Source organism: Sorex araneus, chromosome 1 (assembly GCF_027595985.1).
Source record: "Sorex araneus isolate mSorAra2 chromosome 1, mSorAra2.pri, whole genome shotgun sequence".
Taxonomy (NCBI): domain Eukaryota; kingdom Metazoa; phylum Chordata; class Mammalia; order Eulipotyphla; family Soricidae; genus Sorex; species Sorex araneus.
Window position 1 is genome coordinate 325,898,334 of NC_073302.1, and position 12,580 is coordinate 325,910,913.

The 12,580-nt window shown below is 34.8% G+C and overlaps 1 protein-coding gene across 3 annotated transcripts in view; it reads right to left on the reverse strand.

Moving 5' to 3' along the window:
* The window catches only part of TUSC3 (tumor suppressor candidate 3), a 182,189-nt gene that overhangs the window by 88,263 nt on the left and 81,346 nt on the right, over window positions 1-12,580 (reverse strand). For all 3 annotated transcript variants that reach the window (XM_055130383.1, XM_055130366.1, XM_055130373.1), the window contains exon 2: window positions 9,448-9,617. In XM_055130383.1, the coding sequence (XP_054986358.1) occupies window positions 9,448-9,617 (170 nt within the window). The remainder of the gene's footprint in view (window positions 1-9,447; window positions 9,618-12,580) is intronic.

A 12,580-nucleotide genomic window follows, 5' to 3' on the forward strand; every position in this document is an offset into this window, starting at 1 on the left:
TAATTATAAAATATTTTAGACCTCATTGCCATCTGAAACTGAAAAGCTGAAAACTATAAGTTCCCCCAAACACTTCAATATATTTCTAACATTAGTAACTTTAAAAAAATGTTTTACTAGTTTTCAGAAATATCTTTGAACTATGCTGATATATTTAGGGAAAGCTTCTAATTGTTGTAATATATTCATATGCTGCCTGAAGAGGGCAGTCAAGTTGCATTAAAGCATTCAGAAAGATTTAAGCAGTAACTTCAGGGCAAGGTTCTGCTAAATGTTTTATATTAAATCTTCTCAATTTGTTATTATAGAAACAAGAAAAAAAACATTTAAACACTATAACTTTTTATATAAAAAGCCTTCTTAAAAGGTTACATAAAGCTAAAAATGATTATTGAATCACCTATGGTTTGTACATATTTAATACATTTCCACTAAGAATGTAATTTTTTGTCTTTAATTACCTTAAAAGAATTTTTAAAAGAAGCATGGTATATCTTTTAAATGTAACAAAGCAATTCTGAAAAAAATATAATTCCAATGTATGACTTTTACATACAGTAATGATAGGTCACACATATAAATAAATCCTATAAAAAGTAGTTATTCTAAAGTATCTTCAGAAAAAATAGATTAATCTATTTTTATAGAGAATATAAATATATCTGAATACAGATATGCAGGTCCCAAACAGTATTTTGCTAAGTGGGTGATACCACTTCCCAAGCACTTCCACTGGGTGTGGCTGAAAACCAAAAACTGGGGCAAATACCTATCATAAAACAAAAATGTATATAATCTTAAACAACAGAACTAAGTTTGAGTCATTTGAGTTCTTTTCAAAAAGAAAAAAAACACTGAATAACAGCCACATATGCTTAAATGTTGTATGCCAAAAAGACTTACTATAAGATAGTGAAGAAAAAGTTACACATTCTTCATTTAACAAATGCTCTTATCTGTTATATACATATTCTATAAATAAAATGACTATAATATGCATTTGATAAACACTATGAAAATTAAAGTGAATAATTTATGAATCAATTCATTGTTTGGAAGACTAAATGTGAGCAGAAATAGGCCTTTGCCTCAAGATATGCTAAGTCATTAGGGAAACATTTATAGTGTTAAACAATGAATACGAAACAACAAATTAACAAATTCAAGCAAAGTAAATCTTGTTTATGATAGTGTGCCTGGGAATTATGATATTCAAAATATCTGTTTGATAACTAGATATATTTATCATAAAACCTGACAATTCAGAATTTTAAACCTTTTGTTAAACACTTAACAAAAGGTGTAACACATCTTCCTGCAGGATTCCTCAATAGTTATATACTTTATTTTCATCTGAATGTAATATATGCAGCTGCCTTATAAGTTTATTGCAATGAATCAAAAAGGTCACTCAAGTTATAGAAATTGTACTTGACTAAATGGAATTTAGTGTTTTGTATTGGTGTTTTGTATTCAACTGAAAGCAATGCCAATATCAGGAATCCTTTCTGAGTTTTACTTTCAAGAACACTTTGATATATTTACACCTGATTTACCCAATTTTCTCGAGTCCTTATGATTGATGGACTACTTACTAGTCTTACAGAAAGAGATGGATGACTAAATCTATGACTAAATCTGAACAAATTAAATTCTAAAAATTACTGTTCCCACTCCACTTGCATAAAGTGGGACTTTTTAAAAAGTAGTATCTTTCTAGCTAGAGAGATAGTACGCAGGGTATGGTGTTTGTCTTATGTATGGTCAAATCTGGTTTGATGCCTGATACCAACGCTGCTTTGATCCCTGACACCACTTAAGGTACTAGAAGCCCTGCCAGGAGTGACCCAGAGTGCTCCAGAGCACAGAACCAGGATTCCTCAGATACTACTACACAGGAAATGTCCAGGGCCACACCCAACATTGCTCATGAAAAAAATGGTGCTGGGCATTGAACCCAGGTCAGGTGCTTGCTAACATGTGTGCTAACTACCTTACTATCTCCTGTTCCCTCATATAGTTTGCGCACATTTTAAATTTTTAATTTGAGATTTACCTATCAATAGTAATTACAGGTCTTCATGTATACAACAGTCCAATGCCATCAGATTTCCTTTCACCATCAACAATGGTTTATTTTTTAGCTAGAGAGTACCAGAGAGGCACAGCATTTGACTACCCAGAATTTGATCATGGCACCCCATATGGTCACAAAAATCCTGCCAGGAGTGAACCCTAAATGCAGATCCCTGAATGCAGTAGTATTCCCTGAGCACTAACTACTGGATGTGAACAACAACAAAAATCAAAACAAAATAAAAATCATCCAAAAAAGAGGTTTATTTTTAAAAATAAAAAACCCAGGGGTGGAGAGATAGTGCAGCAGTTAGAGTTCTTGCTTGCACACAACAGATACAAATTAGCTGCTAGCACACATCTAATCCCCGAAACAATAGAGCTAGGGATAGGAGTAAGCTCTGGGTACCACCACCAAAAAATAAAATAAAATTATTTTTAAAATAAAAAATACAAATTCCTGACAATATATCAAATTAGAACTCTTCTAAGGATAGATTCCAAGAATGTTATTCTTTATAACCAACTTGCCATGAAATTTTATGTACATGGAAATGTAAAAATAACTGATAAAGAAAAACAGAGAAAAAACTGAACTTCTTTGACAAACCAACTTCAGCTTATCCTGTGTCAGCACATAAGCGATTTATTTTCAAATATCACAATGCTGGAGCATGTGAGATAGTACAGCAGATAAGGAACTTAGCATGCATATGACGGATACGGGTTGTTTGATTCCCTATTCCCCATATGATCCAAAGTGTCCTGCTAGAAGTGATCTCTGAGCACAGAGCAGAAGTAAGTCTTAAGCACCACTACATGTTGGCCCAAAAATAAACAAAAAAGATCAGAGTGCGGTTCTGACTCTGAAACTATTTTGTATGAAGGACAGGAGAAAACAAATGAACCAAATAATTATTTTTTCTCTAGTTTACTTTTTAATTTTGGGGCAAAGGAGGTAAAACCATACCATCAGAGAAAGGGGTAGAACACTACAGTGCTAGCCCGCAAAGGGAGATAACTCCCTTAAGTCATTAGTGTATGATTATAAACATACAGACTTTAAAATAATATATATACATGGGGGAGTCAAAGAATTATAATGAGAATTACTGGTAATTCTCCCATTAATTTGGTAATGCCATATTATTTTGGAAAGGTCTGAAAATGGGCCCCTAAAACAAGTACAGACTTATAAAACATTACCTTGATTTTTTTTTTCAAAGGTGCTAACTTGGAGTTAAAAATAAGTCACTAACAGGGAAAAACATGATATCAAATGCAACAGAGGAACACTGACAAAATCCTAAGTAGGAAGGGTAAGGATTAAAATGCATGTTGGAGACAAAAGTAGAATTTAAATATGAGAAGTATAATAAGATTATGTCATTTAATGAATGTCATTTCACTTAAAAGTGACAAAAGTTTTCTGAATATGAAAGAATGCCTTTTTCTTAAAAGATACATACTGAGGTACTTAGGAATGATATTTCCAGAAATTTACAAGTTAAAGGTACATTTGCTAATATATGACTCATTATTGACCTGTAAGAAGAGAGGACAATGAAATATGGAAAATGATAAGTATTAGTGAATCTTGATAAAAAGTTACTGTGGCATATACCATAAAAATCCTTCAATTTTCTCTAGGTGTGAGATTTGAAATACAGGTATAAATATTATATAAATATTTATAAATAAGTAATGTACAAAGTAGAAAAATCTCAGAGAATTCTAAGGTGTCACACCAGTAATGAATGAAACATCATTGATATAGTGATAGAGTTTAGTTTATTCAATCTGAAAAGACAGATCCAGAAAAAGAAATTCTCACAGTGAACTTATATAGCATATCTCTTCAACTTAAAGAATGTACACAGAGCACAGTGATAACCTTCGAATAATATTTGTATTAAACTAGTCATGTATTCCATCAATCCCAGAACAGTTTCCATGCATTAGCAAAGCCAGGCAAGAATATGTAAATGGCATGGTTCCTGGTCCTTGACAAAGGAAGGAAATAACTTTTTTTTTCATTGCAGCCAAGTATATCAGGAAAATGTATAAATTTAGGGAAAAGAAAAAATGTTTTATGAAGAACAAAAATAATGCTAAGAGTTCTAGTCCCCAGACCATTTATAAAGCACTTGCAAATGCATTAAGTGATCACTAAGGGTAATTTTATCTATACATGAGTTTCACCTTGTGTGCTCACTTTGAAATCTAATTTCATAAGAAATCAGACCTCACTATAATGAAACAAAAGAATGACTAACTATTTTCCACAGGGTTTTGGCCAGCACGTCTAGTTTTCCAATCCCTAGTATAAAAACTACTTTGAACAAAAGTTTTTTCATAATCTAATGAGTTTTAAGACTGCTGGCAAGGATCCCTGCCTAAAAGATTAATAATCTCAGTTGGGTAACCAAAAGTGAAATGTAAATTACAGTTCACAGGGTAAAGGTGATGATGAATATGTAACTTAAGGAAAACATTAAACTATAATAGCTCTTGAGTCACAAATCTTACTCTGACAGGTATTAGCTATGTGACTTTGGATGAATTATACCATCTCTCAGCTCTAATGTATTCATCTACAAAACAGATTTTTCAGGTAAACCTTGAGGAGCATAAAGAATAATATAAGGGTACATATACATTTTATGTATATAATATTTATATACTACATGATTTTATACAGAGATAATTAATATAGCATCAACAACTGCCTGCTTTACCAATAATAAGGAACTATTTAGAGCGATAAAGAAATTAGCTAGTTTTACCTTATATGACAACAGAATTTATTGACTCATTTTTAATTTCTTGGTACTAATTTTATTTAAAGTCTACAATATATTATTCTTCAACACATCATCAAAATTTGGCTATCCAAACACTCTTCTTGATTCTACATGTATCATTTTAGTTTTCTTTACATGGATTTTTATCTTACATCTATTGATTCATGGTATAGCCTTAGAAGGTAATATTTTGTTCTTAGAATTGTTAGTGAATTCAGGAAACGATGAGTAACTTTATGGTGGATACATCTAAAGATTTTGCAATTATGGGAAATATTCCCTACAGTACAATTTATAAAGGAAGTTTGGAGTTAACACTTACGGGAGGTGAGAATTGTATTGAGTAGTCTTAATTAACAACTTTATTTGGCCAAGAAGTGTGATGTTAGCACTAAGAAAGGTGAGAATTGAATTCTGAAGTTTGTGAATAAACTGACTGTGTGAAGGAAGAGCAGAATGATTTGCTAAGAAGGCTTATAAGGAAGCCAATAGCTCATTCATCAGCCTTTCGGCAAAGAAACCAACTAGACAATCTGTGAGTTAACTTATGGAGAAAATTTCATTTCTTAGAAAAAGAAAACAGAAAACTAGCACAAAATATAACACTAAGATTTTTTCACTATAGTTATGAATTTTCATAATTACAAAAAGAAGTATGCAATGTTGTAAAAAGTATTCAAAATTACAAGGCAACAACTGAATTCATGTTAAGGCAAAAGTGGTTGTAATAGAGTGTCTTTCTCAATGAATCTTCAACTCCCTTTGAGACTTAATTTAAAATTCAATAATATAATTTGATAAATTTTCTTCAAAATTTGTTCTAGGGACACTTGTTTACCTTCCAACTTAGTTGTCACTTAGAGGTCTTTTTGATCTAAGTAGTCCACTCAGTCACAACTTACTCTCTTGGTTCAGTAATGGACGACTTCAAACCACTGCTTAATCACATTAAAAAAATCTTTAATACTTTCATCATAGTAAGGTTACCCTATATGCTTATTAAAGGAATAACATTATACTATATAAACTATCATTCTTTTCAACAAGCTCTAAAACATCCTTTTAGCAGGTTATTTCAATTTCTTCCTTTAAATTCACATACATGTTTATAATCTAGGCATTACCATGACATTGTACTCTTCAAGCTTCCCTATGATACAAGGGATGTTCTTGCTCTTAAACTGTTCAGAATTAGGGTACAACAGAGTAGCAACTAAAAAGCTGAGTACTCTAGTTTCAAAAGGGATGCTCAATGGTATACATATTCAATTGGTTAAGCAATCTTATTGCTCATACAGTTACTAGATTACATTTTAAATGTCAATGCCATAACCAATTCCAAAACAATTAAAGTATACTGTATTGGCATGGTAACCACATAACTCTTCTTCTATTCTTTCACTGTGCCTCTAAACCTTCACCTGCTCTTTCTTTTTCTTTTCTTTTTTTTTTTTTTTTGCTTTTTGGGTCACACTGGGCAATGCACAGGGGTCAATTACCCCTGGCGGTGCTCAGGGGACCATACGGGATGCTGGGAATCAAACCCCGGTCAGCCACGAGCAAGGCAAACACCCTACCCGCTGTGCTATCGCTCCAGCCCCTCACTTGCTCTTTCTTCTTTAACAACCCCAACAACCATTCATGATAAAAACTCCAAAAAATAGCATAAAATATTTATTGCATAAAAAACAGCTACAAAAAAAATCTTATTATCAGATTTGATGAGATTAAGTTCCCTCCCAATGAGCAGATCAAAATTTAACAAAGTTGTAAACCCTTTAGGGGAAAAACAGAAGAAAAATTTGTAATTTAGGATTAAGCAAATAATTGAAGTTGATAATAAAGTGAGAGGTCTTTAAAAAGAAAAACTGATAAATTAGATTCATCAATTAAAATATGCAAAAGATGCTAAAAGGATAAAAAACATAGATTTGTGAAATATACTAAAAAAAGTCTGAAAAGCACTACAGACCTACAACATATAAAATTCAGAAAAGAAAATTACAATTAGAAACAGATAAGAACATGAAATTTAACCAAAGAGACAATACATAGATGACAAACACATAAAAAGATGCTCTATGCCTATTTTCCATAAAGGAAATGAAAAATGATGCCACAGTGAGGTATCTTTACACAGCTATAGGTTTAAATAAAACATTAAAATAAAATGCTAGTGAAGATGTAGAAACACTAGATATCTCATAACTGCTAATGGGAATATAAACTTCTTGGAAAAACATTTTGCCATTCCTGATGGGAGATGTGTGCCGAAAGCACATAAAGGACCAAATATGATAACCTCTCAGTATTTGCATTGCAAATCATATTGCCCAAAAGTAGAGAGAGAGTATGGGGAATATTGTCTGGCATGGAAGCAGGGGAACAGTGGTAAAGGTCTGGGGGTATACTGGGGATATTGCTGGTGAGGAATGTATACTGGTGGAGGGATGGGTGTTTGATCATTGTGTGATTGTAACTCAGACATAATTGCCATTTCTTATAGGGATATACATGCAACTACCAAACAACCCAATTAGTATAAACTCCAGAATTTATCTACAAAATGAAAACTTAAGTTCACATAAAATTTATGAGTTTTGGGGCTGGAGTGATAGCACAGCAGGTAGGGCATTTGCCTTGCAAGCAGCTGACCCGGGTTCAAATTCCAGCATCCCATATAGCCCCCTGAGCACTGCCAGGAGTAATTCCTGAGTGCAGAGCCAGGAGTAACCCCTGTACATTGCTGGGTGTGACCCCCCAAAAAAAACCAAAACAAAAAAATTATGAGTTTTTTATAGTATTTTTATTTTTAGTACCCCCAAACTAGAAACAATGTATACGTATAGTGCATATACATATATATATTCCTTAATAGTTAATCAAATAAATCACTATACATGCCATGAAATATTGCTTAGTAATAAAAACAATGATATGTCCATCAATGTATCATTGTCATCCTGTTGCTCATCGATTTGCTCAAGTAGGCACCAGTAACATCTCCATGTAAGACATGTTACTGTTTTTGGCATATCAGTTATGCCATGGGTAGCTTGCCAGGCTCTGCCATGTGGGCGAAATACTCGCGGTAGCTTGCCGGGCTCTCCGAGAGGGACGGAGGAATCGAACCCAGGTCGGCTACATGCAAGGCAAACGCCCTTCCTGCTGTGCAATTGCTTCAGTCCGATATGTCCACAATGTAACAAGTTAGAAAAATTTTGAGGAAATGTCAGTTTACATAAGCAAACCAAAAAAAAAGTGAGAAGAGTATATATAATAAGTACTATAGTACAATGCCATTTATATGATATTCTCAAAATGATGAAATGAGAAATGGAGAATACCTTCATTATTATTAGTAGTGGGAATACCTTGCCAGAAATGGAAACAGAAGGGACCACTTACAATGATGAAAAAATAGTTTTGTATCTTGACTGTATCGATGCCAATGTCTAGCTACAATTTTGTACTATATTTTGTGAGATATAACTGTGGAGATGGTACTGAGAGGTATACAGGACCTCTATTTATTTCTTATAATACCATTAAATCAAGTTTATTTTAAAAATAAACAGTACAATTTAAAAAATTATTTCTCAATATAACTATACTTCTACTTATCCAAAACATTAGTAAATTCCCAATGAAAAACTATTTCATTAATTTTAAATTGCTTCTATAATAAAACAAGAAATTTCTAAGCCCTAGAAACAGTAAAAGTAAATGGCCTATCCTAAGTGTGTCTCACTAGAACACAGGGAAAAGAAGATTTGTGTTACACAGAACACCCTGGGTTGGATGCTGGCACCATATACTATCTGCTAAGCCTGCCAGGAGTGATCCCTGTATGTCAAACCAGAGGTCAGCACCACCAGGTGTGGCACAAAAACAAATACAAAAACTGTTCTAGGGGCTGAAGCAATAGCACAGCAGATAGGGTGTGCTATTGCCTTGCATGCAGCCAATCCAGGTTTGATTCCCAGCATCCCATATGGTCACCTGAGCACCTCCAGGAGTAATCCTGAGTGCATGAGCCAGGAGTATCCCCTGAGCATCGCCGGGTGTGACCCCAAAAAGCAAAAAAAAAAAAAAAACAAAAAAAACCCCAACCTATTCTAATATAGTTCACTAATGCAACATGGGCTGCTCTAGGGACCAGGATGTGGTTCTGGAGTAAAACAGCAAGGCCCTGCGTTTGATATCTGCACCACACAAAAACAAAACAGAACACCTTACTTAAAATAATGTATAACCAGGTGACAAACCAAGATAGGAGCCAATTTTTCTCCTCATCTGTATGTAAGGTTTGATAATAAATTTACTTTTAATATTATGTTAAGGTTGGTCAGTACATACTAAAAGATGTTGTTAAGACATCTTTTACACACGAAAATGTTAGCCTATAAAAGTCATCTAAAAATAAACTAATTTTAAGCTAACTTTTAAAGAGTTGGCTACAGTATAGAAAGACTTCTAAATTCTCTTATACACATTCGTCTTGAATGTAATAAAAGCAGTATATAAGCTGTGACACTTGTATTTTTTTTTAATTTATCTATGTTACCTGCACACAGAGCACTGTCGCTGCGGCTGAAGAGCAGTGAACATAACAATCATAGAATAGTTTCGAGGGGGGGCCTTTATAAATTTTCGGAATTTATCACCATTCATTCGGAAGATTGAGCGTCTGGAACTCCATTCCATCAGCTGTTCTACTTTTTCAGCTAAAAGATTCTGCAATTAAACACAAGAATTTGAATTCATACAGGGTTGAAATCTATGATTTTATTCAATCAACACAAAAGTCCAAGAAATTATTTTTTACTACAAATCAATTTATCCTAAAAATCTCTTCTGGTGACTATATTCATTATTCATTGACTGCTTATGCATTAAATATTCCATTTTATCTTATGATTACAAAACTAAAATCATGTTTCATGGTTATAAAACAGATAGTAAAACAGACTTCCAGGTAAGAAAGATAAAAGAGGCATACTTTTTGCTAATTCTCCAATAAAATACAACTAAAATTTTAACTCACCATATTTAAAAAAGCATAAGCAGCTCAAAAAAAGTATAGAAAGGATGGAGGTCTGGCAGGGCATCTCAGGATAGCATAAGTTTTATTTCCCACTTTATATTCCCAGTAAGCTAAGTGCCCTGGGTTTGCTTTGTACCTCATCTACTGCATTATAAGCTGCTGGAGATGTCAGAAATTCAAAACCATCAGTGGCTGCAGATTAAAAAAAAGTAATAAATGTCCCCAAGAAAATCCTGCACTCTATCCAAAAGACAAGGAAAGAGGAAAATAGAAAAAAAGAAAAGAAAAAGGGTAGAACGTTGGAGGGAAGGAAAGGGAAGAGGGGGAAGAGGAAAGGAAAGGAAGGCACAGGGAAAGAAAAGGTAAGGGAGGTTAGAAGAGAGGAAGATGGCAGTGGCGCAGAAAGGGGTGCAGAGGGAAAAAGGGAGCAAAGGGAGAGGGGGACAGGAGGGTGGGCAGAGACAAATTCTGGTTTCTGTAAAACATCTTGAGAAAATTACTCTGAGATTATAAAACCTACAAGAAAATAAATTCCTTATGTACAGAAAAACAAGCAAGTACCACATTATTGAAAAACTATATTCATTTCTTTCTGGTTCCTCTCTAATGAAAGTGTGAGAGGGGCTCCAAGGAACGGATCATAGAGATGGGGCAGGGATGCAAGAAGAGATGTAGAATGGTGCAGGCAACAGTATAGAGGCTTCCTAAAAAGATATGATATACCAATATTACATTGGATTGGATTGTACACTGAGAACAATGAAAATCAGATCATCAAAGAGGTAACTTATAGCACCACATTCACTGCAGCATTATTAACCAAGGAAAGATAGGAAACAAGATTGGGAAATAACTACAATGTGTACTGAAGTATTACTAAGGGATACATTTTTTTATAAATAAAATTTTATTTACCTCCCTGTCTACATACACTTGCTCGCACCGGGGCCGGAGTGATAGGACAGTGATGAGATGGAAGGAAGGAAGGAAGGAAGGAAGGAAGGAAGGAAGGAAGGAAGGAAGGAAGGAAGGAAGGAAGGAAGGAAGGAAGGAAGGAAGGAAGGAAGGAAGGAAACAGGGAGGGAGGGAGGGAGGGAAAGAAGAAGGGAGGGAGGGAGGGAGAAATTTGAAACAGTAGAGTGAAAGAACATTAAGTGACACAAACCTTTTATGGCAGTAAGAATAATGTGTTCCACTTACATGAGGCATCAAAAATAGCCAAACTTATAGAAGTAGAGAATGGTGGTTGTCAGGCACTACAGGAGGGAGAGACAGGAATAGCTATTCAAAGGATGTAAAGCTCAGCTCGAGAGATCTGCTGTACAACACCACAGTTCCAGTTAAGACAGAACACTGCATTCTTTCAGGGAGAGGACAGTTTCCTTCAGGGACTCATACCACAAACACACAGAGAAAACACAAGACATTGTAAAGACAATGAATGATTAGTACTTTGTGATAACACTATTACAAGCACATGCACATGTCAAAAGCATTAAGATCCATGAAAGGGGCTCAATTGTTTCACTTAGTAATTCACCCTTCACAAAGCTTAAAAATGGAGAGAGCAACAGGTAGGCATCTTCCGTGGCAACTCTAAAAGACTTGTAGAAAGGTTATGCATCTACCAGAGGAAGAAAAAATGAGACAATTTGAAGAGACAAAGAAAAAAGAAAGGACTGGAGGGGGTTAGGGTACTTGCCTTACGCAGAGCTACCCCTGAAACTGTTTCCAGCACTGTATATGCTCCTGCAAACACAACCCAAAGTGATCTCTGAGCAGTGCCAGGGAAAGCTCAAATACTGCCTTGTGGGGCCAACTCCCAGTCACCTTCCCCATCAAGAAAGAGAAAAGAGAAGGAAAGGAGAATAATCTACCTGGCCAAAAAAAAAAAAAAGAATTTCTGAATTAGTAATCTGACACAAAGAAAAACATTTATGTTTTTTTGGTTTGTTTTTTGGGTCATACCCGGAGATACATAAGGGATACTCCTGGCTCATACACTCAGTAATTACTCCTGGCTGTGCTCAGCGGACCACATGGGATGCTGGGAATCAAACCCAGGTCAGCTTCATGCAAGGCAAACGCCCAACCCACTATGCTATCACTCCAGCCCCACAAAGAAAAACATTTAGATAAGCATACAATACATACACTGACGATCTAGCTAAAAGAATAAGAAAAAACATGTGACTAATTACTGGAACTTAATTTTGCCTTAACATAAAAGATATAAGCAGAAATGGATCCTAACCTCAAAATAAATTACATAAACTTATATGCAACTGGAAATGGAGCAACAGCACAACAGGTAGGGTGCTTGCCTTGCATGGAGCCAACCCAGGTTCGATTCTTCCATCCCTCTCGAAGAGCTTGGCAAGCTACCGAGAGTATCCCACCTGCATAGCAGAGCCTGACAAGCTACCCGTGGCGTATTCGATATGTCAAAATAGAAACAAGTCTCACAAGAGACATTACTGGTGCCTACTCGAGCAAATTGATGAACAATGGGACAACAGTGCTACAGTGCTGCAGTGCTATTTGCAACTATAGCTTTTAACTCTCAAAAAATATAAATAGTTGAGAGCTAAGTAACTTACTAAAAAGATAGTTCTACCTTATCAATACATTCAAATCAGCCAAAAATTAAATA